The following is a 27,521-nucleotide window of genomic DNA, read 5'->3' as shown; positions in this document are numbered from 1 at the left end:
GATAGTGTAACTAGAAGGTGATAATATGCTTAAAGATTCATTCAATTATTTTATAGACAAGGACCCAGCAAATATAATTTTGCCATCTCAACTAACTACGCTTTGGATTGTAAAATGTGCTTAGAGTTGTGTTTTGCTCTGGTCTTTCTTATTTTAAAGTGTCTGTTGACGCATCTTCAATATTAAAGAAGTATTTAGAAAAAATACTATAAAAAAGACTCATTTAAATATCCATCTATTAATAGTGCCACGTAGAATGAAACAAAAGAAGTACAAAAATAGAAATAAGGAAAAGTATATACCTATATGCAACAATTATTTCTTCATAATTTTCCTTATGGAAATTCTTACATTTAACATTAAGAATCTGAAAAGTGGTTTCATCAATAAAATCGTTCAGCCTCTGATATTGGTTTCTAACTCATATAATTGGCAAAAAGATCAAAGATAGGCTTTCATATATATTCTTTAATTTCCCTATACTACAACTTGTTATGAACTAGTGAATTTACCATATTAATCCAAAATATTAGTTAAAGAAAAGAACAAGTTTAACTAAAATCTCTCAACCGAAAGTTGATTGCTATTAAAGACCTAATGTTATTACTATCTTCTAGTGTACGTAAAGAAATAGGACCAAATTAATTAATAGAAAAAAAGACAAAAGAAAATGACGTAGAGTGGCCCCCGCCAAAGTGTGAGTTGCTCATCCTTTAGCTTGTACGCCTCAAAGCGTAAGCGCCACATAAAAAAAAAAAAAAAGAGCTTGTGATTGGCAACTTTTTTTTTATTTCCTCATTTGATTTAAGTTTTAACGAATAATTATATGATAATGGAAGATGCTAAGAAATTTGATACTGTATGAAAATTAAAGAGCGAAAAATACCAATTTGTTCCGAAGTCACTTTAGAATTTGATTTATGCTTCGCTATGTTCCGATATCTCAAATCGAGATGGTTCTAAACTCAAATTTGTTTACCTATCTAGTTATAAAGAGAGAAGAGGGGCTTTGAAGCTTGATTCACTTGTGTTTCAGAAAATCAAATCAAAGTTAATTCATTCAACAATGCTCCTTCGGACATACAAAAATAGGAAAGGGATGGAGGCATGCACGATATTTTTTATATTTCAAAAGATTGAGTACTTGATCTTGGGATAATAGATAGTGCTCTTCTCGAATAACACAAGCCTATTATCAATTCTCTTGGAAAGCGTCTGAGTTGAAGTGAAACAACATTTTTATACACAGAGAACGTTAGCAGTTAATTTCGATTGAAATTATATCGGAGAGAATAGCGAATTTAATTCTTCGTTTTTACAAAAAAATTACAAAATAAAATAAAGTAGAATAAGTTTGTGATAAGTTAATTAAAAAATTCCCTTTGTAGCCAATCATTTATTTAAAAAATATTACGCTTAACACAAACGAAAATAAAGAAATAATTGTAACTTGATCCCGGACATCTACTATTATACTCACAATGATCGGTCGTGCTATGACTATCAATAATGGAATGATCATCTGCCAACTTATATAACGGATGGCATGGCAATAATAATAATAGTACCTGTTATCATTATTGCAACAATAATAAGAACTACGTTTCAATCCCGAATAAATTGAACTCGGCTATATGAATTATCAAGATAATATATACCTTAATTAAAAAGAAATACATTCGAACTGCACATAAAATGATACAGACACGAGCACTAGTGCAGTGAGTTCCACATTTACAGTATGTTTTTTTTGCATGAACTTGCAAGCTACGCATCATTTCAACGTCGCACTTTCATTACTCTTTTGACTTATATCACTCCTCTTTGTATATTAATGCGACATTATATTCCCTCTTAACCCAAATTATAACCACTTCCCTTTTTCCCTGTTTTTACTTGTTTATCATTTAGTTGGTAACTTCCTTCATTTCCTTTCTCTTTAAACTGTATAAATACTTTTGCTAAAGAGTGAATATAATCTTTCAATTGTCATGCAAAAAAGAAAAAGATCATTCAAAAGTCATAAACTCCTAGAAGACAGAGGAACAATTTTTCTCCTATGAAGAACTGTCTTAGCTTCTTTTTCTGCTTTTGAGATTGGCTTTTTGCTCTTTTCATTTTCTTTAAATTAAGTGTTATTAGAGCTGTGAAAGAGCAACAAAAAATAACTGAGAAGTGATTAGAAGGTGACAGGAAAAAAAGAAGCAATGGAGAAATACTCTGGTGGGCTGAGTCACCTATTCATGACAGTATTTTTTAGTTGCTTCTCCGCATCCATGGTGATTCCACCTATGACTGATATCACTTTATCAGCCATTTGTCCAGGCCAAGATGAATGTTCACTTGCTATTTACCTCTCCGGAGTTCAACAAGCGGTAATGTTTCCTCCTCTATTAATTTTGATTATGGAACTGTAACAATCTAACCCCTCGTTTTCAGTAGTCGAATACTAATCCGTGTTTAGAACATGTCTTGTTTTTGCGCCTCGTTGAGATAGTTAGAGTTTGAGTTCGGAGGTGTTCGAACGCTTTTTGGTACTTTCAGAGTGAAAATTTTGGTGCACGGCCAGAGTTTAGGATTTTTATTATGGAGAGTTAAAATATAAAGAATTAAACACATGAAAAAGTTAAAGAGATTCACCATATAGTATTATATGTATTAAGAAAAATTTACATAACTACATTGTGTAATTTTCTGGCGGATCTTGAATAAAGATGGCTCCGCCGCTGTATGTAGCTATGCGACTGCCGCAGCATAACTGACATGTGCAAGTAGTTAGTACTTGTATTACGATGTGAAAATAGTTGAAATTCCTTGTTCTTAACTATAATACTTCCTCTGTTTCAATTTATGTGAACCTATTACTATTTGGGGAGTCTACGAGGTGCTTCGACCACGTTTTCCTTACATTTTTTCTTAGTTATTCGAATTATGAATTATCATGACTTATAGTACTTTTTATGTAGGTTCTAAATATATAAATTTTATTTTTATAAACTTGAAAAATTTATGTCAAAATTTACGATCAAAGTTATAAAATTTGACCCTCGTACTCTGAAAAGGTTCACATAAATTGAGAGGGGGGGGGGACTATGAGATTAGAGTGCTTGCATAAAAAAATCTCTTAATAGAAAGTGCTTTCTCCTTTCAATAGACTTATTCGACGTGAATTAAGATTAGTCGAACCGGTGGTGCTGCGAACATCTCGCTGTCAAAAGGGCAAAAATACTTTTTTATCTCCCTTTGCTTTTCCTCAGCATTACTTTAATTTCTTGAGTTAAAATTATACTCCTTAATACGTATAGCCATTTCAAGAAAAAGTAGAAAATTTGCTTTTATCATCCATGTGACTGCAGTTATCTATTCTTTCTACTTTCTTATATTCATAGCCACTTTTGAGACTGGAGCAATAGCTCAGTGCTTCTTTTTTCCCCTCCTCCTCTGTTTTCAGATGAGAAAAGGCCATAAATAGTCCCTGAACTATGGGAGTAGGCCTAAAATGGTCGAACTATACATTTCGGTTTTAGTCTTTAACTATTCAAAAACTTATCAAATTTGGTCTCGTCTATTTTTTTATACAAACGGCGAACAAACTCATAAACCTTCGTGAGTTTATGAGACCGCTTCGCTTTTTAAAATGAGACCGTCGATTTTTTAATTTTTTTTTTTAACAAAACCGACCTACTAGGTCGGTTTTCCGTTCGATTTTAACCAACGCAGTCCGTCGGTTACGAAACGCGAGAGAGATCTTGAGGAAAAAAGTTGAGGTTAGAGAACAAACTTGAGGAAAAGGAAGCGAGAGAGAGAAATATAGGTACGAGGAATGGTTTAACGATTAATCTCACGAAGGTTTATGAGTTTGTACGCCGTTTGTATAAAAAAATAGACGGAGACCAAATTTGATAAGTTTTTGAATAGTTAAAGGACTAAAACCGGTAAGTGTATAGTTCAGGGACCATTTTAGACCTACTCCCATAGTTCAGGGACTATTTATGGCCTTTTCTCGTTTTCTGATTAAAAAGGTATCTTTTCATTTCTTATCTTACAATCAACGTAACACTCATTGCTTTAGAGTTTCTTCTATGGATATTTTCAATGTACTCGTGCCATTTGTAAATTTTCTAAGTTAATTAATTGACATGTGATTAAGTTTGATGGTAAGTCTCACCACGAAATTTTGAGGGGAAAAAACATGTAATATATACTTAACTTGTACAGCTCTACTACATACAAATTTTTTATACTATCGGTATACTTTAACCTATTATAACAAGTTATCTATGTTATTTTTCTTGATTATCCTTGAAAATACCTCTTTGCTAACCAACTGTAACTCCTTTTTTATTTTTATTTTTTATTTTTATTAATTACAGTCATTATATAAAAGTTAAGCTCTTAATAAAATATACTAATATAGTAAAGAAAATGAATGTTAAGTAAGAAATTAAAACAAATTGAATAGAACGTGAAAAAGCTAAAAGGAAAAGAAAAAAAAGGCAAAAAGAAAGTGAATGCTTTTAATTTGATAGCTAGATAAAGAATCTTAGTACAGTATATTGGGATATGATAATTAATGTCTCCACGCCTATAGTACGATGATGATCATATTACATTTTTGGACCACTTCATATAGGAAGTTACCTAAAAAAAAAAAAATTAAAAATAGATATATAGGAAGTTTCATCTTCTAAGTCTTGTTCTCATTGTCTCTTTAAGAAACTTCCTCCACTGGCAAGTGAATTATTTGTACTTTTTAACTTTTTGAACTGATATTTTAACACTTCGTCACTTGCCAGTGAACAGAGATCTCATGTTAGCTCGTGTTATTATTTGTCCTGCTTCCCTCTTAAGATACCCTTTAAAGTACTATACATTTTTTTTCTTTGTATTCTACTTTAATTTTGCATTTAAGGTATATCTCCAACGGATTTCGGTGCATCTTTTTGGGCTAAGTTATAATCCTGAGCAGCAGGGGAGCTACAATGGTGCGAGGAATTTAATTGAATTCCGTCTGTCAGAAAATTATATTTAGCACTTTAATTCATTTTTTTAATTTTATACATAACCTGTTTAATTCGGTATTTGAAGACCACAGATTTGACTGATTTGGACTCTAAGGTAGGCCCATTGTGGAAGCCGAAGTACTCCTACCAAGAAATTGGCATTTCCATGATTTGAACCCCAAATTTGATTACGGATAGAGGACCCCAACCATTCATCACATTCAGTGGTGGTCGTAATATGTGAAGTAGTAACTTAATGTAGCCTTTTCGATATGGGTCCATCTAAATATATATGAAGAAACCTATTAAAATTTCAATAAATGTGAATCCATAGTTTTAATAGGACAATGAATTTATTGCAAAGTTAAACCATTAAGTTTAAATGTTGAATCCGTCTCTAACTTAACGATTGCGGATTTCTAAATTTATTAGTCTAATTCAACTAATTCCTTCATTTTGTCCTCTTTTTTTTTTTTTTTTTTTTCCTCTTCACTATTCATAGGATCGTCAATTCAAAATGATACCTAGAGAAAATGCATAAAAAGTTTGATGGTATTTTTGTCGTGGTTTTTGGTTACAACATTGCAGATAGTAGGATTGGGATCACTAGTAATGATGCCAGTGTTGGGGAATTTGTCAGACACATATGGGAGAAAAGTCATGCTTACTGTTCCCATGACTCTTTCCATCTTCCCTCTAGGTAATCTCTACTACTTTGCACGTTTGACTTTTACTTTGTCATATTTTGCTTCTGGAAAGTTAATTTACTAATTTTTGGAAATAAATTAAATTAAATTAATTTAATATTTTAAATTTTAAATTTATATGTTCGAAAACTATATAAAAAATATTATAAGTTGTAATTTTTCTCATCTTAAAATGTCAGTCGAAGTCCAAGGAGTTTGACTCTCAAAAATAGAGACGGATTCAGGATTTAAATTTTATGGGTTCAATCTTAAGAATTTTAGTATTGAACTCATTATATATTAAAAGTTATGAGTTCATATGTACTATATATACAATTTTAATAACTTTTTACATATAAATTTATACTCCGTGTTGAATTGAACCCCCACTTAATAGGCTCGATCCGCCCCTGCTCAAAAATTAAAACTGGACTAGTAAAAGTGAAGGAATAAAGTATCTCCATTTTCATTTATTCAACGTTTCTTTCCACTTAACTTAATGGAATATTTATTAAAGCACTTCTGCATCTGATCTAATTGTGATTAGTAGTACTTAACAGGAATTTTGAAAATCGTCATACTATACGTCTTAATCCATTCATTAATTAAGTAGATTATCCATTTGGCCTTTGTATCCATTATGATGAAAGTTGAAAAGTTTTTTTTAGTAACAATCTAGTATCCAGAATTTATTGGCTCGACTAATCAATTACTTAGATCATTAAGGAGAAATACTATCTATCAAGAATTTTCTATTGTGAGAATTCTAACTGGAAATTTTAACTAAAAATGATGGAATCTCATCCAGCCCACTAATACTAGCACTACCGAATTTGTTGCTTTGAAACTCTTTTTCTGAAACCTACAAGCCTACTTAAACTTTGTTTTCATCAGCTAAAAGCGGAGGACCGAAAGTGGAAATTAATATTGCTTTCATGTTCCTTCTCTTTTCCTCCACTTCCACTCTTAGCTTCTTTCATTTTCCGTTTTTCCTTTAACATCACTTCTTATGGTGGCAAAGAAAGCAAAGAAATTCTCTTTCTTCCTGTTTGGTTCTAGTTTTTCTTTTTCTTAATCTTCAAAAATAAAGATAGGTCATGTCATTATGAAACAATCATACGGATCTTTTAAAATTAGAAATAGCCAACTCGATCACACGCCAAAAAAGAAGTTAATGGAATATTAGTTAGCGGCATACCCAAAAATTGTAAAAAGCTAGTTAACATTTAAAGAAGCAAATAAAGGAACTCTTCGTTGTAATTATGATATATTAGAAAGTCACAATCTAGACTATAAAATACAATTTAAGTATATTGCTAAAAGTCTAACGAGTTTTTTTTTTTTTTAAAAATTTTGTATTCGTGGAAATCTCGTTAGAGGTGTTTTTGATAAGTGTCTTTTTTTTTTTTTTTTTTTTTTTTCATTTTAAGACATGAAATGGAGCTCTGGAATAGAGGTTTAGTTGATTGTTAGGGTAAGAAGTTAGGCTTAGATTCCTTACGAACTCGATCCTTTTCAGACAAATGATGGTAAAAAATTTAAGACATATACATATAAAGCAGAGGTTCAAACCCCTGGCCGTGATTAAATGAATAATACATATTTAATTGATTGAATTTGGAATTATACAACTTACTAGTCCCAATATATATACTCCATTATATATATACCGATATGTTTTTTCTTATTTTTGCATAGTGTATATTTAGTACAATTTCTCGACCAAGCTTTGTCGAGTGACACCGCTCGGACTAATGTGGCTCCGCCCGTGCTATTAGTAATGTAGGTGGGCTAAAGTGCATCAGACGAATAAATTAAAGTTTAAGTTATATGTATTGACTACGTGTTATTGCAATGGCCACAGCGATATTGGCATACAGCAGGACAAAATACTATTTCTACGCTTACTATGTGCTTCGGACCCTCATTGCCATGATTTGTGAAGGAAGCGTTCAGTGTCTTGCTCTTGCCTATGTGGTAATTCTCAGACTTTAACACAAGATTATTGCATCCCGAATTTTTTTAGATCAAATCGCACTAGTTGTGTAGATATAATGTACAACCAAATTTACAAAAAAAATATGCTCTGTTTCTTACATTTCAGGCTGATAATGTACCAGAAAGTCGACGGGCCTCTGTTTTTGGAGTCCTCTCAGGGATTGCCTCCTCTGCTTTTGTCTGTGGAAACCTCTCTGCTCGCTTCCTCTCGACTGCTTCCACTTTCCAAGTACGTGACATTTAACTGTGATTTAAGTTATATATATTGATCGTGTATATTTGGTTACATTGTTGGTATACGTAGCTTAATTGGATGTAACATGTTTTTACTTACTATATTAGTTACCTTATTTTAAAGGGAAAATGTTCGAATTTACTGCTTTATGAAATATCTTTTGTTATACTTTGGGGCCATTCATATCTTTGTTGTTCATACATAGCCTCATATTTGTTCTTGACTTTAATGCTTCATTAGGATCTAAGGCAAATATAAGATGTTTTGCTAACAACGAGTATATGAATGACCCTAACCGCCTAACGTATGACAGATTGTAAATTAAGATGCTTCGTACACTAGAGGTAGAGTGGTACTTTTGACTCCTTCATAAATTGTTAATCGATTGTAACAAATTAGTTACCCTATTATTTAGTACCTTATTTCTAATTTACCAATTCAAGCTTATTATTGAAAGTTACATATGTAGGTTGCTGCAGCAGTGGCAGTGATAGCTTTAGCATACATGAAGATGTTCCTCCCTGAGTCGACAATGAAAAGTAACATTTGTTCGAAAGAAACCCAGACCATATGTCTATTGGAAAAAGCTCCCAAGAAAGGCTTCCAATTTTTGAAGACATTGCCTTCTTTCAGCGATATGCTGTGCTTATTAAAGACCAGGTAGATTTAGACTTGTCTCAATCTTTTTATCATTCAAAAGAGTCAAGCAGAGGCAGATCCAAAATTTTAAGTTAACCCGTAACTAACCCTCTTGATCCGCCCTGGGAGTCAGAAGTGATATTGCTTCCTGTTGATACTCATAGTCATTTTGAATGTGCTTTGCAGCTCGACATTCTTACATGCTGCTATTGTTTCCTTCTTTGTCAATGTTGCACAAGTTGGCCTTGAGGCTTCTTTACTTGTAAGTTTGATTCCATGTCATGCAGTACTCCCACTGTTTTATTTATATAGTGGTGTTTGACTGGACATGATTAAGAAGAAAAGAAAGACGCTTGGCACATATAGGAAATACATTTGTAACTTGTGGTCTATATTTCTATGGCAACAAGCACGCATCATTAAGGATAAAATGAGTAAAATAATGTTAAAATGTTTTTCAAATGTAAACCCGTGTCATTCTGTTTGAAACAGACTATACTAGAAAAGAAATTACTGTAGAAAATGGGAATAGAGGGAAGATAAGAAATTGGTTTGTGTTCTTTCTGTGTTTGTTTTTGAACCTGAAAGATTGGAGGACTTCAATGACAAGTTTGATTTCATCAAAATCTATGCAGTATTTCTTGAAGGCACAATTTCACTTTAACAAAACTCAATTTGCTGATTTGCTGATAATTTCTGGGATAGCAGGATCCATTTCACAGGTAACTTGATTTTGGATCATTTCTACTTTGTATTTCAGTTTTACTGCTGTTTAATTAGTTCAAAAAATTGTTCTGATTTCTTTTGTACTATTGCAGCTACTTCTCATGCCCATATTAGCTCCTGCTTTTGGAGAAGAGAAGTTGCTTTCTATTGGCCTCTTCTTCAGTTGTCTTCATGTACAGAGCTAATTTATCTATACTTAATAATTGTATATATCTTTTTAAGATATTAAGAAACCTTGCTTTACTGATGTTGTCTCCAAATTCAATTGCAGATGTTGCTTTTCAGCATTGCTTGGTCCACTTGGGTAGTTCCTCACCTCCTTAGTAGTCCTATGTTGTTCGGTTTCTCCAAAAATGTTGTTGCACCTGTGTGTGATCCTTCATTGATGCATTTTCGGAGAATCCAACATGGATGCGGCAATTTTTTTTGGAGGATCCGAACAACATGGCTTTTTATCCTTCATGCACTATTGGCATTTATCTTCTTTAAGGTGGATTTTTCCAGATGAATGAGGTTTTCTTAATTTACTCAAAATTCATGCAGGTCCCTTATGCTAGTGCATTAATCTCAACTTTGTCTATTTTTGCAATGCCATGTGTAAGTTTCATTTCAATAATCCATCTGTTGTTTCGTTAGTTTAAACATCAAAATTTGACAAAGGGTTTATGCTAAATGCAGTTAAAGAGCATTGCATCTAAACAAATCGGACCAAATGAGCAGGTACATTTTCAAGAATAGCTACTTGTTCTTGAGGAGTACTCCATATTTTTGTTTTCTTGCTGTTAAATATGGTTTAGCTTTAGGCAACAAGTTTTATTGAGTCGCTTCTGACCACAACCTGATCTTACTTTAATTTTCTCCTTTCAGGGAAAAGTCCAAGGATGCATCACAGGCATCTGTTCATTCGCAAGCGTAGTTTCTCCACTAATTTTTAGCCCTTTAACAGGTAGTTAAACTTTTTCTTTTTGTCTATTTTCCGCTGTTATTTTTTCCCGGCCCTAGGTCAACTTAATCTGAATGGTGTTGTTTCGTTCCAGCTTTATTTCTATCGCAAAACGCGCCTTTCCATTTCCCAGGATTCGGCATAGCCTGTGCTGCTTTTGCATCTGTAAGCACCTTGTCGTAATTCAAATATTCTCTGTTTACTTCAACAACAGCACAAAAAAGTTAAAAACTATGTTGCAAACTTGCAATTGCTTATGTAATATGTTCAATTGTCATGCAGATGCTAGCCTTCATTCAGAGTCTCTTGATAAAGCCTGATGAAGCTGTAACCAGTTGTACTCTAAATGATTCAAACTTAGCAGAGCCATAGCCTTGCAATTGGAGTAACCAGATTGTGTATAGTTCAATATATTCAACTTCCTTAGTACTTTATTTATTTATTCCATTTTGAAGCCAAGATCTTAGTTACTTGAGCCTCTTCCTAATAGGATATTAAGAATCCGTAGAAATGTACTATGGTCTGAGTAGATATTTAAGGTCCTTTTGTATGTTATTCTTAGAAGTGAAATGCAATATTATGCACCAACATTATTGCCTTTGTTTTCAAGAAATATTTCTAATACATCATCTATATAGTAGAAATCATTTGGATGGAACATGTAATTTCCTTCTTCCAGACAATTTTATTTATTATTTTCTTTTGTTTTCCTTATACTACTGCACATTACCTTTTATTAGTACAAGCCGACCGTTTGAAAGAGCCGCCATCTTCAATAGTTTTTTTTTACTTGAATACGATATTCTAGATATAACTTTTCTAAATCTTTAATTATAAGAATCGAAGCATGGTGTTTAGTAAGAAGGTGTAAATATTGAGTTCTGTAGTGGTGAAGTCAATGGCATCTATTATAGTGATACATGCGTTGGACGTGCTCAATTCATGAGTAAAATTTTTAAGAGTTGCTAAACTACCACCCCAATTTGGCCACACCTATGAAAAGATTACCATAACCTTTACTTGTACAATCTTTGTTACCATCAATTTTCCCTCCAAAACACCTTTTGTTAAATACACTAATTTATACTTATTCTAACCAAAATATCTGTAGAATTCAACTTGAAAATTCCAAGAAGAAATATATAGGGAATTTCAAATAACATAATTATAGAACGCTTTTCTTGCTTCATTCTTTTCGCCAACTTTAATCAAAGAAAAATCATCATTTTTAAAATGATTAGCATATTTTTTGAATATTATTGTCTACTAGCACTTAAAATCACGGAGGTAATATGAAAACATGAATAAGTCCAAAGATTTATTAAATTATGTAAGAGTAACCATATACTTTACAAACATTTTAAGAACCTTTACTAGAATTTTTTGGCGTATATATAATGAAAGAAGAAAAAAAGTATACTTTAAAATTATAGTTGAACCATAGGATAATGTTAAATAAACAATTTTACTATAAGTAAATGAAGTGATGAGAAGATAAAGCCATAAAGGTTAGTCCAATTTACCATGATTAATTATGATGGCAATAATTATCTTGCAAGACTAACTAATATTAAAAGAATTATATTATACAAAAAACAAAGAATAAAATGATTAATTATATTATTAATTTTTTCCTCATTAAAAATTACTCCCTCTCCCTCCTTCCAAATAAAAGAAAAGGAAAATCATTACTACTCCAATATTGTTACACCTCGGAAAATCTTCCGTTGATGCACAGTGAATAGACTAACGAAGGGCACGAAGTATACGATGTTTAGATAAGTAAGAAATAGCATTTTGATGATCCTAATTGAGATTTCAAAGACGTTCGAGGTAAGAGGAGAAAGTTTGCCAAGAAAGGCAAGGTATACGTTACGTACCGGAAAAGATTTTCGAGTAACAAGTTAATGATGACTAAATGATATCTTGGAGAAGAGTTATAATGTCCCTTAGATTGTCAATGAAGTGTTAAACAAGTATCAAGAAGGTTCCATAAGGATTGGAGATCAAACGAAACGACGGAAATCATTTCAAGGAAAATGGGGTTATACGACCGACTTATACGGTCCGTATAACATTATGCTGTCCGTATAACACCTTGAGAAATGTTGTTTCTCTCCGATGGTGAAGTACGGTCACTTATACGGACCGTATAAGTGTCCGTGAAAGTCCCGACGAGCTGAATTAAGTCCAAGTATAAAGTGATGTTCCCACTTCATTATTTTCAATCTCTCTCAAGGCTACTAGATGTTCTACATATTTCATCAACACTAAATCAAGACTAATCAAAGATTAACTTCATCAAACCAAGAGAACCAAGTGTAAGAAACTCATTAAGGTTCATCTAAAGCAAGAAATCTCATTGGAAGTGAACTAGGGTTTTGGCCCAAGTGAAGTATTTCCACTCAAGGCTCATTCCCACACTATCTAAGGTGAGTTTTATGATCATTCCATGTTGTTTAAGGTATTGAGAGGTTGAAAGACTTGGATTGTAGAAGGAGATAGAAAATGGGCCATAAATATGAGAATAGTGACATCTTTGAGTGGTAGCTTAGAATGAATCATGATTCTTGCTATGTTGTGATTATGATTATGCTATAAATGATATTAAGAACATGGGATAAACATTATATGTGAGAAAACGTACTAGTGTACTATGACCATGATTATGGATGAATTGAAGTGAAATTGTGAAATGTGGATAATGTAGATGAATGAAGATTGTTGGTTATTATATTGTGAATGTATTATAGACGTTTGGGAGTTGATATATGATATGGGGAAAGTTGCATAAACAAAGGAAATGCTTTAAATTTTCTCTAGCCTTAGTTGAGCATGTTCATGTGATCGATTAGCTAATGTTAATACGAACTCTCTTGAAGGTAGAAAAGTGAGCATTGAAGGAGAACGATCAAGCAATAGAATAGCTAAACGAAAAGGTATGTAAGGCTAGTCCCTTCCTTCTAAGGCATGACTCCCATGGCATGAATTCTCCTATTTTCCCATAACTTTCCTACATTGCGGCAATTATGAGTCTATGATTATAAAGAGCTTCATATGAGATAGAGAAACGAGATATGTCATGGGCATGATAGTGATGATGATGAGTTAAGTCTAAAGATCCTAAAGCGAATGATTCTAACTATGATCCATTGATGTTGTTTATTGTATACACTCACCTTACGTGCTAATTCTTTAAAGGTGAGGCAGAATGCTTATGAATGCTCCATAACGGAATCGGGGTTTCACGACCTTATGTCACCCTGATAAAGTATAGTCATCTTTGAGTTTCTATGCATGCATCATTATGAGTACATGATGATGATATTACACCGCGCCTACATGGCCGGGCAGACACCGCTAAGGTGGGCAGCGTATACACCATGTCTGGATAGCATGGGCAAACACCACTAGTGGGCGGCATGAGATGGTTACCCCGGACGCGAGAGGCCTGGATGTGGGCTAATGATAATCACACCGTACCTATATGGTCATGCAGCTTATACATATATATATGCATACATGATATGATGATGATGTTTATGAATTATTTCTATTAAAACTGACAGACAGTTACAGATTATTCTTCATTTGATATTCGCCTATTTCATTGATGTATTGTTATTGTTTATGCCTTACATACTCAGTATAATGCTCGTACTGACATCTTTTCTCTTTGGACGCTGTGTTCATGCCCACAGGTAGACCGGGAGGTGATCCAGATTCGTAGGAGCTATTAGCAGGCTTGAGAGCACTCCATTGTTCCGTAGGTGCCCCTGATTCTGTTTTGCATATATATGTCTTGGGCACGACGGGGTCCTGTCCCATCCATATGTCTAGTACTCACAATGCGAGGCTCGTAGATGCGTATGTGTGGGTAGTATTGGTCTCACGATTTCCTCATTGTATATATATTATTTCGATAGCCGAAGGGCTTATGTATATAAAGGTAAATATGTTTCAAGTGAAAATGGTTCTTCTATGATTATAAGCATGAGATTAACGAATGATCGCAGAACGAGTAGGATGAGTAATAGAATGAGTGGTGCTCGGTGGTTAGCCCTAGGTACCCGTCATGACCCTAGTTGGGTCGTGACAAATATTCTCTTAGAAAAGGCGGAGCTAGAGTTTAACTATGAATTCGGCAGAACTTAATATATAGCTCTGGTCAAAATCACATTTCGCCTATCAAAGTTCTGTTTAAAAACTTTATCAGAGAATTTTTATGGAGAAGGATTATTTCCCAACCGCGCAACAATACTTCCATTATATTTGAATTAAAATTTATTGAATACTTATATCAAAACAAAAACTTAATTTGATATATTTACAAAAATACTTGAACATGTCTCGAAAACTAAATTTAAAGATGTAATTCAGCTAGTTAAGCATGAGATGATCGAATTAGATGATTATTTTTCCTCTCTCGCTTCAAATGGTGGTAAGTCCATCACTCACCAAAGCTTAAAGTTTTGCAATAAGATTAACAACTCAGAATTTTGAGAAGAAATAGAGGAGAAAACATAAAAAAAAGAGTCATCATTTTATGTGAAAATTTTAATTTATTTTAAATTAAGTATTTGATCTAGATAATGCATCAATTAAGTAGAGTTACATTTTTTAATTTGAAAAATATAGAATGAAAACAAAAAATAGTAAAGAGTAAGTTTCTTGTTATTTTGTTATTGTTATATATGCAAAGTTATTTTTCTTTAAAAATATAAATCAACTCTTAGCAAGTATTAGAAAATTAGATAACTATTAATTGACAAAATATTAAATCAAGAAAAATAAGTTAAGGGTAGTTAACGCAAAGGCAAACTCACGTCAAAGGTGAGGGATCTCCAACACCTTAAAATTTTGTAAAACATCTCTCTTCTAGCATGATTCAAAATTTAACTTCTTTGAAAGCTAATTTAATTTAACTTTCACGTATCAGCCTATTCCACCCTCTCACTCCTTAAAACTTTTATTTTTATTTTTATTTTTATTCATTTACATTATTTTTTTGACTTTTTCCCGTAATGCTTTTCTCTCTCTTGTTCTTCTATTCTTTGAAGAAGAAAAAACGGGAGAGAATTTTTTGTAAATTCAACAATCTTCGGTTTGTTGTTTGCAAATTTATAAACAAAAAATTATTATAATAATTGTACCAATAGCAAACCGTCTGAATATACATGTTATTATCATTTTTAGACCAGTGACACGTTTACTCTAAATGTTTTGGTGCACCCGTGACCGTCAATTTTTGAATTCGCTTATGCATTGGTGTTGAAAGAACAATAAAGTTTCATCTCAAAGAATTCAACTTATAACTTAAACTCTTGAAATTTCTCATTTTACAAAAAATTTTGAGGAAAAAGTGACTAACGTATGTCATTATTAAAATTATAATTTTAATCATTAATTTTAAGTATTATAAGTAATCCATGTATGAAAATATTCTAAAAGTTTTTCTTTTCAATAATAAATAGTAATTAAGAGACAAATGTATTTGTGCATCTTTTGAGGTTCTCGGTGTATTTGGGGAAAAAACCTAAAATTGAATTGATGAAAGAGATTTCAAGCAAACTTTAAATTAAAATGAATTTTGGGAGGAAAGAGTGGACATGACATTGACTAAGCATAAATTATTAAATTTGACCTAAATACCCGTGTGAATTTATTGTACTATCCTTATTTAGGTCATTGTGGTCAAATTTAGTATCGTTGAAAATCATTTCTCAATTTTTAAATTAGATCGTGCTATTTCAAAATTTGAAGGTCTTTTTAGTAGTAGTTCTAGGGATTGGTTTACTTTTTGACACGCGCTCTTCTGAAAAATGTGCTTAGATCAGTGAGTAGAGTTTTAGGTTAAAATTGTCCCTTATCTATGCGAGTAGTTTCATTTTGGTCCCTCAAATATTACTCTGAGCATATTTGATCGATCTATGGGAGTAGGTTATTTGATCCCCAAATATAGCGAAGCATATTTAATCCTTAACTATGCTATAGTGGGACACTTTTAGTTCTAATAGAACGTTTAAAAAGGTACTTGATCTAAACCCATGTGACACTCACGTGACTTGTAAAAGGCTAAACCCATCGGACATTAACATAAAATTAAATCTTTGTATTTTGGACAAAGTAAATTTCTTTTTTTTTTTTTTTGGTTTTCTTTTTAGCTGAGGAGCATCCTTTTAGTATGTTGAGTTAAAGATTAAGTACAATCCACGACGAGTTACGAAGTTATGAATGAATAACAATAAATATATGCTAAAATCCCCATATATATAAACTATCACAGCAAAAAAAAAAAAAAAAAAAGGTTAAACAAATATAACCGTAAAATAAAAAGAAAGCAACATAACAAGTATTGGACGCCTTGTTTAGGTCGGTCGTGACTTGCGAGGGTAGCTTGCTTAATTTGCAAATTAAGTAACGACAATTTGCCGATTGACCACTTAAGTGTTTGTGCGCAACATTCAAACACAAGTTTTCTTGGAATTGGAAAAATAGAAAAAACAAAGTAGTTGCCGTTTTGTTGGGACTAGAGAGAGTCAAAGAAACCCCAACTTGTGCAATGATATTTTAAGGGATAGTCATAATAGCATTTTGGTCCCTAAGTTATTGCTGAATTTTGTTTTTGATCCTTACAATATATCACTTAATATATTAAATTTTAGTTATTAAAACATATACTTTTAGCCCCTTCATGTAGAAAATATATTGTATTTGATTATTTATAGAACTGTATTAACGTAAAATATGAAATAACAATACAAACTTAATAGTCTAAGTAATATTTTAAAGTTTGTGAAACTAAGGTGTGTAAAGAGAATTTAAGTAATAATTCGTGAGTAAATTATATGAAAACCTATTTTAAAACATTTTGAAATTGAAAACTAATAATAATTCAGATACACTTATACTGTGACACTCATTCGTTTCAAGACAAATTTTAGGATAAACTTTAATTTGTCTCAAAAATTGCTCGTGTGGAAGGACAAATGGAGGGAAGGAAAATTGCTTGTGTTCTATCCACGTAAGTATACTTTGTGGTGGAGGGGAAGAAAATCACATGGGCGGAAGAACAAGTGGAGCAATATCTGATGAGTTTGACGTTGAGGAGGGTATGGCGTAGCGTTATCGCCAATCTATCAATACGCCAATACGACATGGGGATTAAATGTCCGCTTTGAATGACCCTACACGAGGAAATATTTGAATTACTGCGGGAATATTTTTACACCGATAACATAATAGAAGGTAAATTTGATCCTTTTAGAGGGGCAAATTTGACCCTTTTCCCTTTGTTTTGGTATGGGCAGTGGCTAAATAGCGCCAACATTTGTTTGGATTATTATGCAAAAGAACAACAAAAAGAAATACGCATAACGGCAAACTTTTGAGAATCTTTTCGCGAATCCACTAAAGACATTTTTGGGATTGATTCATTCTAATCGTCTAGAAACAAAAATAAGAATTTGGGGCCAATTTGACCAAACATCGCATTGAACACGGAAAATCGCCACGTCTAACACTATTTTATTGCAACACTTTCAAACTCCAACTCACCCAACGTGCGCTCCAGTTTTCTCTGACAATGTCTTAATTAACTGATTTTTCTGTTTTCCCTAACCAACCACCACGTTTCTACTTTTCCCACCACCGTGGCTACGGCGGTTACACCATAGCCAGGCGGTTTCCAATTCACCCTCAACATTTCACACCGCACAAACACATTGATTCAACGATCCTTTTTTGTGTGTTCATTTTGGCACAAATGATTTTTTAGCCCTTGATGTCTTTTTTACGAGGTGAAAAAAACACATAAGATTCATTTTCTTCTGTTCAAATCTCGTTAATTTTTATTAATGGCGGATGAGAATTGTGAAAATGTGGTATATCTACATGGAGACCTTGATTTGAAGATTCTAGAAGCTCGATGTTTACCTAACATGGATTTAGTAACCGAACGTTTACGTCGTTGTTTTACAGCATTAGATGTTTGTCGGAAACCGTTTACTCGCCGTCGCCGTAAAGGACATCATCGGAAAATAATTACAAGTGATCCTTACGTTACTGTTTGTTTAACTGGTGCAACGGTGGCGCGTACGCGCGTGATATCAAACTGTCAGGATCCTGTTTGGAATGAACATTTTAAAATACCGTTAGCTCATCCTGTTTCGGTTGTAGAGTTTCAGGTTAAGGATAATGATGTTTTTGGTGCGGATTATATTGGTGTTGCGAAGGTTCCGGCGAGTAAGATTAAGTCTGGTGAGGATATTGATGATTGGTTTCCTATAATTGGACCTTATGGGAAACCACCGAAACCTGATTGTGCTATTCGGTTGCAAATGAAATTCATCTGTTGTACTGGTAATGAACGGAAATATTCTATTCATAGTAATGTTCTCTGCAGTCTCCACAATAATTCTGATTATGAAAATAGCTGTCAGCATCCCTATTTATAAGCTAGCGTTTGGCAATAGATATTGGATCAGATTTTGAAATTTATCTTACAAATATCTATTTGGCCATCAAATTTGATCAGATTTGAAAAATTATCTTTAAAATATTGCTCAAACCAGTTTTTGAGAGAAATTTCACTTCCACTAACAAAACTTCTAAAAAAATTCCAAGTAAAATGCATGTCCAATCACAACTTCAAAAACTCAAAGTTTCAAGTTTCAACTTGAAAATTTATGGCCAAATGGGAGCTTAGTATGAAATCTATTTTGACTATAAATTATAACTAGACATGAATTGAAATATCATACTCTAACTATTTTTGGTTTACTGCAACTTTGAATTATTTTTTCCTTCCAACAGGTAATCCGGCGTATAATGGAGGCGTATCAGGAGATTACGGTCTGCGAGCGAGTTATTTTCCGGTGAGGCACGGAGGATCGGTTACATTATATCAGGACGCGCACGTGCCGGATGGAATGTTGCCGGAGATTAAATTGGATGATGACAAGATATTTGAGCATAGTAAGTGTTGGGAAGATATATGCCATGCTATATTGGAGGCACATCATTTGGTGTACGTAGTAGGGTGGTCAATTTTTCACAAGGTGAAGTTGGTTAGGGAGCCAAGTAAGCCGGTGCCGAGTGGCGGGGATTTGACACTTGGCGAGTTGCTTAAGTATAAGTCGGAGGAAGGTGTGAGGGTGTTGTTGTTGGTTTGGGATGATAAGACTTCTCACAGCAAGTTCTTCATTCAAACGGTATTATACTGTGTGATATTTGCTCCTTTCTGGATATACTATGCATTTGATTGATTTTCAATTATATAGTACTATTAGACTAGTTGGTGAGGTACTTTATGATGATCTACTTTAATATGCTTTTCCTTTTGGAACTTTACATGTTTGTTGGGGTCCTGTAGATTGTACAATGATAGTAGAATTCTCTCTTACCCCCTTTCCCTTTTTAGATCTTTTTTCCTTTATGGACTGTTATTCTAGGCTGTATCTTTCCTCTCCTTACATGGAAAGTAAATATGCTGGTTCTTTTCTTGGTATCATAGATGGATGAAAAAATGAATTCTTTCAGCTGATAATATTTTGGGTTTAGGCCTCTGCAGAGGAGGCCCATAACTTTATCTTTGTTCTTTTAACCAACCAGAAAAATGGGAAATAGGGAAATACCAGGATTTCCCATTTTGGAAGTTGCTAAAAGAACTGTGATATAGTTCAAGATCTAGAGGCTTATGAAGATTGCCACAGGAAGATAAACCAAGTTACTAGCTAGATCTTATGGTGATGATATTCTGTGATATTTGCTTCTTTCTGGATATCCTATGGATTTGAATGATTTTCAATTTTGCTTGGAAGATTCTACACCTTGGTATTATATAGTACTATTAGACTAGTTGGTGAGAAACTTTATAATAATCTACTTTAATATGCTTTCTCTTTTGGAACTTTACATGTTTGTTGGGATCCTGTAGATTGTACAGTGATAGAATTCTCTCTCACCCCCTTTCCCTTTTTGGATCTTTTTCATTTTGGGAAGTGTTTTTCTAGGCTCTATCTTTCCTCTCCTAAAATCGGAAGTAAAAATGCTGGTTCTTTACTAGGCATAATAGATGGATGAATAATGAATTCTTTCATTCCAGCTGATCAATACGCTGGGTTTAGGACTCTGCAGAACAGGCCCATAACTTTATCTTAATTTTTTTAACCAACCAGAAAAATGGGAAATAGGGAAATACCATGATTTCCCATTTTGGAAATTGCTAAAAGAACTCTGATATAGTTCAAATATCTAGAGGCTTATGAGGATTGCCACAGGAAGATAAACCAAGTCACTAGCTAGATAATTAACAACAATAATTATCCAGATGATGGTCCTTGTGGCTTAAATAATTAACAACAATAATTTGTCAACTAAGAAATATAACAGCAGCCGGCGCATTTTTGTGAAGGGTAACTGCATGAAAACACCAAAAAGTCCTACAAGCTAGCCTTTCCCCCAACTCTTTTTGCAATGATGCTAGTTACAAGTATAGTACCAAATCATAGAAGGCAATTTGGGGCTTGAATGTCCAAAAAGAACTAACTTTTGTGCTTGGAATGTATCCCACAGTGCACAATATCTACTGCCGACAATGACAAAAGGATAACAGAAACTTCTGTGACCCGGTACTTCTTATGTAATTGGATAAGTGTCATATGAGAGAAAAAATATCACTAACTACTTCTGAGAGGTTGTGGTGGTCTGCCTGTGGACATGTCTCTTTTTATCACTCATCTCTTTTCGGGTCCATTGGGTATAATACCAACGGTTTTGGTGGAACATCCATCAAGCTGGAACAATCTGGAGAAAACCTCATTTAGTGAAGATATCCTACTTCCAAGATCAAGAGCTCTTTTTTGCTTATTATCTGCTTGTGTAATGTCAGTTCATGAAGAAGTACCCCACTTTATAGATGCTTGGCTTCATACTTGCCTTTAACAAGAATTGTGCTACGCAGGACACTTGTTACCCTCATAAAAATTTAAAAGTTGATGGTATTACTGGACACCTCCCTTGTGCTCATTTGAAACTCTTCTTCAGTCTATCCCCATAGCCTATTCTATAAGAGACCCCAATAACCATTTTATTGAGCTTTCCTGTTTCTATTTGCAGTCCTAGCATATCAGTTAAATTGTGTTTGAAGTTTGTTAGGTGGTCGCCTGGTAAAACTTTGATCATGGCAATTAGTGGATTGTAAAGGTAGAATCCTTTATAGCTAGAATATTACTGGCGCTTGTTTCCAAAAAAAATTTAAAACTCTCTCGGGAATATATACTTAGACAAATGATCTATGCGAACTGAATGGGGCCTCCATAACTGAATCTCAGACTGTGGACTCTGTAGCCTTTCATGTGGCTTACCCCTGCACATCTACGTTGCCCTGCTTTGCTTAATAACTTAATTACATATATTATTCTTTTAGCAATTTCATGTACTTGATGGTCTTTTGATACTGTACTTCTGATTCAGTAAGCACTGTATTGTGCAGGATGGAGTGATGCAAACTCATGATGAAGAAACTCGGAAGTTTTTCAAACACTCATCCGTCAATTGTGTGCTGGCACCTCGTTATGCAAGCAGTAAGCTAAGCATTTTCAAGCAACAGGCATGCTTCATACCATACCAATATTTGTTTCTCCTTGAGTAAATGCTAGTCTGATTATGGATGTTTTCTGGCTTTTTAAGTTCAAGGGACAATTTTCAAGCCTTACAGTTTAGTGGTTGTGCAAACCTGAAACCCAAAATTATTGGTCCTTGTAGCAATCTGCTGCCTCTTCGTCCATGGTAGCTCTTTGCCATTTTAATTATCATAGTTAGGACCTACAATAAGAAAAATTTAATTCCTTATCTGAGATAGGAGATGTGAGACCTACACGGGAGCGGACAACTATTAGCTTCTCTATGTCGAAAAAACTTAAGATGTTCTTGTGTATGCTTTGTGTATGAGAAATTTTCCCGGTAAGGATATGTAAGTTTCTAAGATGTGCTTGTGTATGTGTTGTATGTTATTGCTGTGAAAATACTTGTGTCCTATGCAACAGGTGTACTGCCTCACCTTTTAGACATATAATCACCTATCTTTGAGCTTGCATAAGATCGCTCCCTCCAAAGATCTGACGAACTTTACAAGTTTCTTTGCATTTAAACCATCCAGATGTGTTACATTTCTGTTTATATGATATTCAGGTGGTTGGAACTCTTTATACGCACCATCAGAAGTGTGTAATTGTGGACTCACAAGCCAGTGGCAATTATCGAAAGATTACAGCTTTCATTGGCGGTCTAGACCTCTGTGACGGGCGTTATGATACACCTGAGCATAGATTATTCTGTGATCTTGACACAGTCTTCAAGGATGATTTTCATAATCCAACATTTAGCGTGAGTATGTTTATTGGTGATGTACCTCTGTGATGGGAAATATAATACACCTGAACAAACATTCTTTTAGCAATCTCGACCTTCCAAGCTATAACATATAGGCAATTAAAAAAATCTATTTTCTTTAAGCAGTTGATATTTTAGTTTTTCAGTTATCTTTCTCTCGTACAAGTCTATAAATATAATGATACGCTTGTTATCTGACCTAATGTTGATTCGGCTCTATCCGATCCTCATGTATTAACATGGTCACAAGTTTTTTTTTTTTCTGACTATTGTTTTGGGCTTTTCGCCGAGGGTCTTTCGAAAACAGCCTCTCTACATTGTAGGGGTAAGGTCTGCGTACACTGTACCCTCCCAGACCCCACATTGTGGGATTTCACTGGGTACGTTATTGTTTTGGGCTTTTCCTGGCAGAGATATAATTTTGTCTTATCAATAGGCAGGAACCAAGGGACCTAGACAGCCATGGCATGACTTGCATTGCAAGATTGAAGGACCTGCTGCATATGATGTACTCACAAACTTTGAGCAGCGGTGGAGAAAAGCCACAAAATGGTCAGAGTTTGGAAGACGTTTAAAAAAGATATCTCATTGGCATGACGATGCTTTGATTAAAATAGAAAGAATTTCTTGGATTATTAGTCCTTCCTCTTCTGTTCCAAATGATGATGAATCTTTGTGGGTTTCCAAGGAAGAAGATCCTGAGAACTGGCATGTACAGGTCTTTCGATCTATTGATTCAGGGTCTTTGAAAGGATTTCCAAAAGATGTTTTGTTGGCTGAATCGCAGGTGCATACTCTTGTAGCTTCTTTTGACGTCCATACTCAAAGTTGTATTCTCATGCCAGCTTTCTATAACTTTGGTTTTGAATTTGTTTAAGTTTCTTAATGAAAGGTCCTTGACATTTGTCATTACAGAACCTCGTCTGTGCAAAAAATTTGGTGATCGATAGAAGCATCCAGATGGCATATATTCAAGCAATAAGACAGGCACAGCATTTTATCTATATTGAAAATCAATATTTCCTTGGGTCATCATATGCTTGGCCTTCATACAAAGAAGCAGGTTTATTCTCGTCACTAGGAAAATTGTTGTTCCTAGTCTTACCTAGCATCATTTATCTTCTTCTGTGCTTTTGGATTGTCAGAGGGAAGTGAGAACGATAACTGCCTTGAGATATAACACAAAATCAATGTTTCTGACTAATGCAGCTTTCTATCATTTTATGTTTTGTTAGGTTAAAGAAGAGGGTTAAGTGGAAGGTGAATCAGGTGGATTGGAAGGGCTATTTACCTTGTTTAATTATGAATAAATGACGGGGTAAAGTAAAACTGTAGGCCATGGAACCTTTCTTTTTCAAAAGTTGTGATACCTTCTTTTGGAAAGAAATATTGTCATGGTGATGATAAATAGTTAAATTACCCTCTTGGTTCAAATCCACTGGAGGCAAAAAAGATACATGATTTCTTCCCATTTTTTAAGCATTGGTGGATAGAGTTAGTTGGTCTGTGCTGGTGAGGTACTGGAGGATTAGTCGAGACTATTTCTTGTATTTTCCCTTACACTTACGAAGTACTATGTAGATAACCCTTTTTGTTTGAAGAGAACAATGTCAATCGACCTTCCTTTCTTTTCCCTTCATTTAAGAAACAAAGTGTTAAAGAGGGGAAATGCTTGGTAAATTTCGTTGGTTTTTCACATCAACTATCGCCTTTGTTGGTGAGGTTCGATTCACCTTTGTAATCCTCTCCCATTTCCCCTTTCCCTACCCCCAATTTGGAAAAAGAAAGTGTTAAAGACATACTTTTGAAATTCATCATTGCATGCCTACTGGTTTTTCACCCAATAATGCCCATGGACATGAATCATCTTAACTCAAGGAGTCATACCTTAATAAGGCTGTTTGGTCTCCTAGAATACACCACTAAACAGCGGTAACTTTGTTTTGCGTGCAACTTTTTTGGCTCCATCTTTTTTTTTTTTTTTTCTTCCTGATAACAGTTTACTTATATCTTTAGGTGCTGATAATTTAATTCCCATGGAGCTTGCATTAAAAATAGCCAGCAAGATTCGGGATAAAGAGCGATTTGCTGTTTATGTTGTCATTCCGATGTGGCCAGAGGGAGTACCCACTTCTGCCTCAGTGCAAGAAATTCTATATTGGCAGGTTCTGCCGCATACAATTTTTTAAATGTTAGCATCATGTGTGTGATTTGATTGATTGAGTTTCTTTAATCAATAAAATAAGAATGTGATATATTGGGATAAGTGAGCCAAGCGTGATGATCTCTTTAGTTTGGTGGACAACTGAATATTTTGAGTTTTTATATGCCTGTAGAAGTCCTCTTTTAGTTTGGTGCTCCTCCTCTTTTACTTGTTTTTTCTGTTTTCTCTCCTCTTTTGGATGTAATCGACAGTCGACACTTTATTAGTGCTGTTTTTTTACATCAACAATACTTTCCATTTCCAAAAAAAGAGTCCTCTTTTAGCTAAAGGCTACTGACAATTCCATTACAGTTCTTACACTTCAGTTTTACTCCGTTTAATATGTTGAGTTTGTCGTAGTAGTTCTATACCAGCAATGGGGTGATATGCTTATCAAATATTGTTCTTAGTTCCTACGAGACTATCTCCTTTGCTGTTATTCTCATTATTGTGTTTCTCTTGCAGAGGCAAACCATGAAAATGATGTATGGAATCATTGCTCAAGAGCTAAAGTCTTCTGAACTCAAGGATGTACATCTTTCTGACTATCTAAACTTCTATTGTCTGGGTAATCGAGAAGAATTACATGGAGAATCGAAGTCTAACCATGCTTCAAACGGCGATTTGGTAGAAATCTTTATTCTCATTACGTCTGCTTGTTATGTTAGACTTTCACTAAATAGTTTTAAAATCTACCTGATGCTCCTGGAGTTATTTGTAGTTCAATATACCTAATATTTTCCACAAGTTCGGCTGCTTCTCCAACTATATGTGCTTGTCTCTGAAATTTTTATCATTGAGACAATCTTTAAGTAAAAGTTAGAAACATGTTTGTCACTTTGTATACTCTGTACCCACAAGTATCTAACTATCTATGCTAGTTTTCTGGATTAAAAGAAATAAATGTATTCTAACTTGTGAATGAAACTAGATCTACTTCTACTGCAAATTGGTCATGTCATGACATTGGCTGGTCAACTTCTTTCACATGTTCTTTCATTATCCATCAAGTCTGCTGTGCTACATTATAAACCAAAAGAATATTTTTAACAACATTTGACTAGTAATATGTGCTGTCAAATATTTTCCAAAGAGCTATTAGAGTAGCGTAGTAGTGTCTGAATCTTTTTTTTTTTTTCTTTTATAAGTAAAATATAATTCTAAAAGTACACCAACTTGGTGTGACTTACCCCCAAAAAAAAAAATAGAAAGATTCAGATATGGTTGTATGAATCTTTTGAAATCCTAGTTATTATTTCGTCATAGATAGTCTTGTAAGTGCACATAATGATGAGAGTAATTTTGCCATGCACTGCCATCAGATCTCAGCTTCACAGAAATTTGGACGGTTTATGATTTATGTACATGCCAAGGGGATGATAGTGGATGATGAGTATGTCATTTTAGGATCTGCCAATATTAACCAAAGATCTATGGCTGGTTCAAGAGACACGGAGATAGCTATGGGTGCATATCAACCTCATCACACTTGGGCTAAGAAGAAAAATCATCCACATGGCCAGGTGAGTTTTCATCTCCCTGAGTCTCCTATCCCAAATAAGGCAACTAGTACAATAGAAGTAAATTATTTGTTATCCATGACATATCTGATTGATATTAACAACTACAGCTGCATGCAGAGGCGGATAGAGCTTCTATTGATGGTTCAACTGAACTCAGTATTTTCGACAGGGAACATAGATATAGATGTGAAAAATCAGTAACATTGCAGAAAATATTACCTGCTGAACCTATAATTTTAAGTCCAATGAATTCAATGTTAATAACCTAAAGATTGAAAGCATCAAGTTTGAATTCTGGATCCATCTTTGGCTGCAGGTATATGGTTATAGAATGTCTCTGTGGGCAGAGCACATGGGTAAGTTAGACGATATCTTCACAAAGCCAGAAAGTTTGGACTGCGTAAAGCATGTGAATAAGGTTGCTGAAGATAATTGGAATAGATTTACTGCTGATGATTTCAAACCTTTACAAGGTCATCTTCTCAAGTATCCAGTCCAAGTAGGTACTGACGGGAAAGTAAGTTCCTTACCTGGTCATGAACATTTTCCTGATGTTGGTGGTAAAATACTAGGGGCTCGAACCAATTTGCCTGATGCTTTGACCACATAACTCTTCCAGTTTTGTAGTGCCATCAGTTAAACCAATTTCTTAGAGAAACATTGAGGATAATTATCACAACTCCGATGCAATGAGCAGGAACTGTACTATCTTGGTTGCTGTCGGAGTTCTGCATAGTGTACATTAATTGTTGTACCATTCTTTTGTATTTATAAATGTAATAATTATCTTGTTCATGATGATCTCTAGAATCTCTCCAAATGCATAGTAACTTAAAAGATGATATAATTTCAAGAGATGCAGAGTGAAGATTTTCGGCCATTTGCTGTTATCTGATTTCTGGCTGTTCTATATATTTCTACAGTGAGAGAATGATATTTTTTGCTGAGAATACATTTCCTGTTTATATCACAAACTGTGAATACGGAAAAGTTCATACAAGGTGGGAGAAGGTAATGTATGCTATGTTGCCCGGACTCTTTAAATATGTTGCCGCACTCGTGTTGGATCATCCAAAATTGCACTACTTTTGAAGAATCCAGCGACATTTTTGAAGAGTCTTGAGCAACATAGACTGTATGCTGTTTACCATCAGGGGAAAGGTTGAACTTTT

At 34.1% G+C, this 27,521-nt stretch overlaps 2 protein-coding genes across 2 annotated transcripts; both read left to right on the top strand.

The window, feature by feature from the left end:
• Positions 1-1,760: 1,760 nt before the first annotated feature.
• LOC132033088 (uncharacterized) lies at positions 1,761-10,888 on the top strand. Its single transcript, XM_059422951.1, has 14 exons — positions 1,761-2,375; positions 5,592-5,703; positions 7,554-7,666; positions 7,794-7,916; positions 8,392-8,582; positions 8,748-8,823; positions 9,197-9,283; positions 9,380-9,460; positions 9,559-9,591; positions 9,831-9,884; positions 9,966-10,007; positions 10,155-10,233; positions 10,325-10,395; positions 10,513-10,888. The coding sequence occupies exons 1-14, from the start codon at positions 2,208-2,210 to the stop codon at positions 10,600-10,602; spliced, it is 1,320 nt and encodes a 439-aa protein (XP_059278934.1). The 5' UTR covers positions 1,761-2,207; the 3' UTR covers positions 10,603-10,888.
• Positions 10,889-17,836: 6,948 nt separating this feature from the next.
• On the top strand, positions 17,837-27,239 carry LOC132033086 (phospholipase D delta-like). The gene is made up of 10 exons (XM_059422949.1): positions 17,837-18,591; positions 19,045-19,442; positions 21,725-21,841; positions 22,423-22,617; positions 23,060-23,410; positions 23,539-23,686; positions 24,640-24,788; positions 25,292-25,453; positions 26,149-26,349; positions 26,666-27,239. The coding sequence occupies exons 1-10, from the start codon at positions 18,087-18,089 to the stop codon at positions 26,957-26,959; spliced, it is 2,520 nt and encodes an 839-aa protein (XP_059278932.1). The 5' UTR covers positions 17,837-18,086; the 3' UTR covers positions 26,960-27,239.
• The last annotated feature ends 282 nt before the right edge of the window (positions 27,240-27,521 follow it).

This window comes from Lycium ferocissimum, chromosome 10 (genome assembly GCF_029784015.1).
Source record: "Lycium ferocissimum isolate CSIRO_LF1 chromosome 10, AGI_CSIRO_Lferr_CH_V1, whole genome shotgun sequence".
Classification (NCBI taxonomy): Eukaryota; Viridiplantae; Streptophyta; class Magnoliopsida; order Solanales; family Solanaceae; genus Lycium; species Lycium ferocissimum.
Note: the sequence above shows the minus strand (reverse complement) of the source record. Positions and strands in the feature narration are given on the sequence as shown.

Bases quoted from the DNA above. Each gene is read 5' to 3' on its own strand.
- LOC132033088 (XM_059422951.1), top strand. From the start codon at position 2,208: ATGGAGAAATACTCTGGTGGGCTGAGTCACCTATTCATGACAGTATTT. The intron at 9,885-9,965 runs GTAAGTTTCATT...TGCTAAATGCAG, and splicing joins CTATTTTTGCAATGCCATGT to TTAAAGAGCATTGCATCTAA. The intron at 10,396-10,512 runs GTAAGCACCTTG...ATTGTCATGCAG, and splicing joins CCTGTGCTGCTTTTGCATCT to ATGCTAGCCTTCATTCAGAG.
- LOC132033086 (XM_059422949.1), top strand. From the start codon at position 18,087: ATGGCGGATGAGAATTGTGAAAATGTGGTATATCTACATGGAGACCTT. The intron at 18,592-19,044 runs GTAATGAACGGA...TCCTTCCAACAG, and splicing joins GAAATTCATCTGTTGTACTG to GTAATCCGGCGTATAATGGA. The intron at 23,687-24,639 runs GTTTATTCTCGT...TTATATCTTTAG, and splicing joins GCCTTCATACAAAGAAGCAG to GTGCTGATAATTTAATTCCC.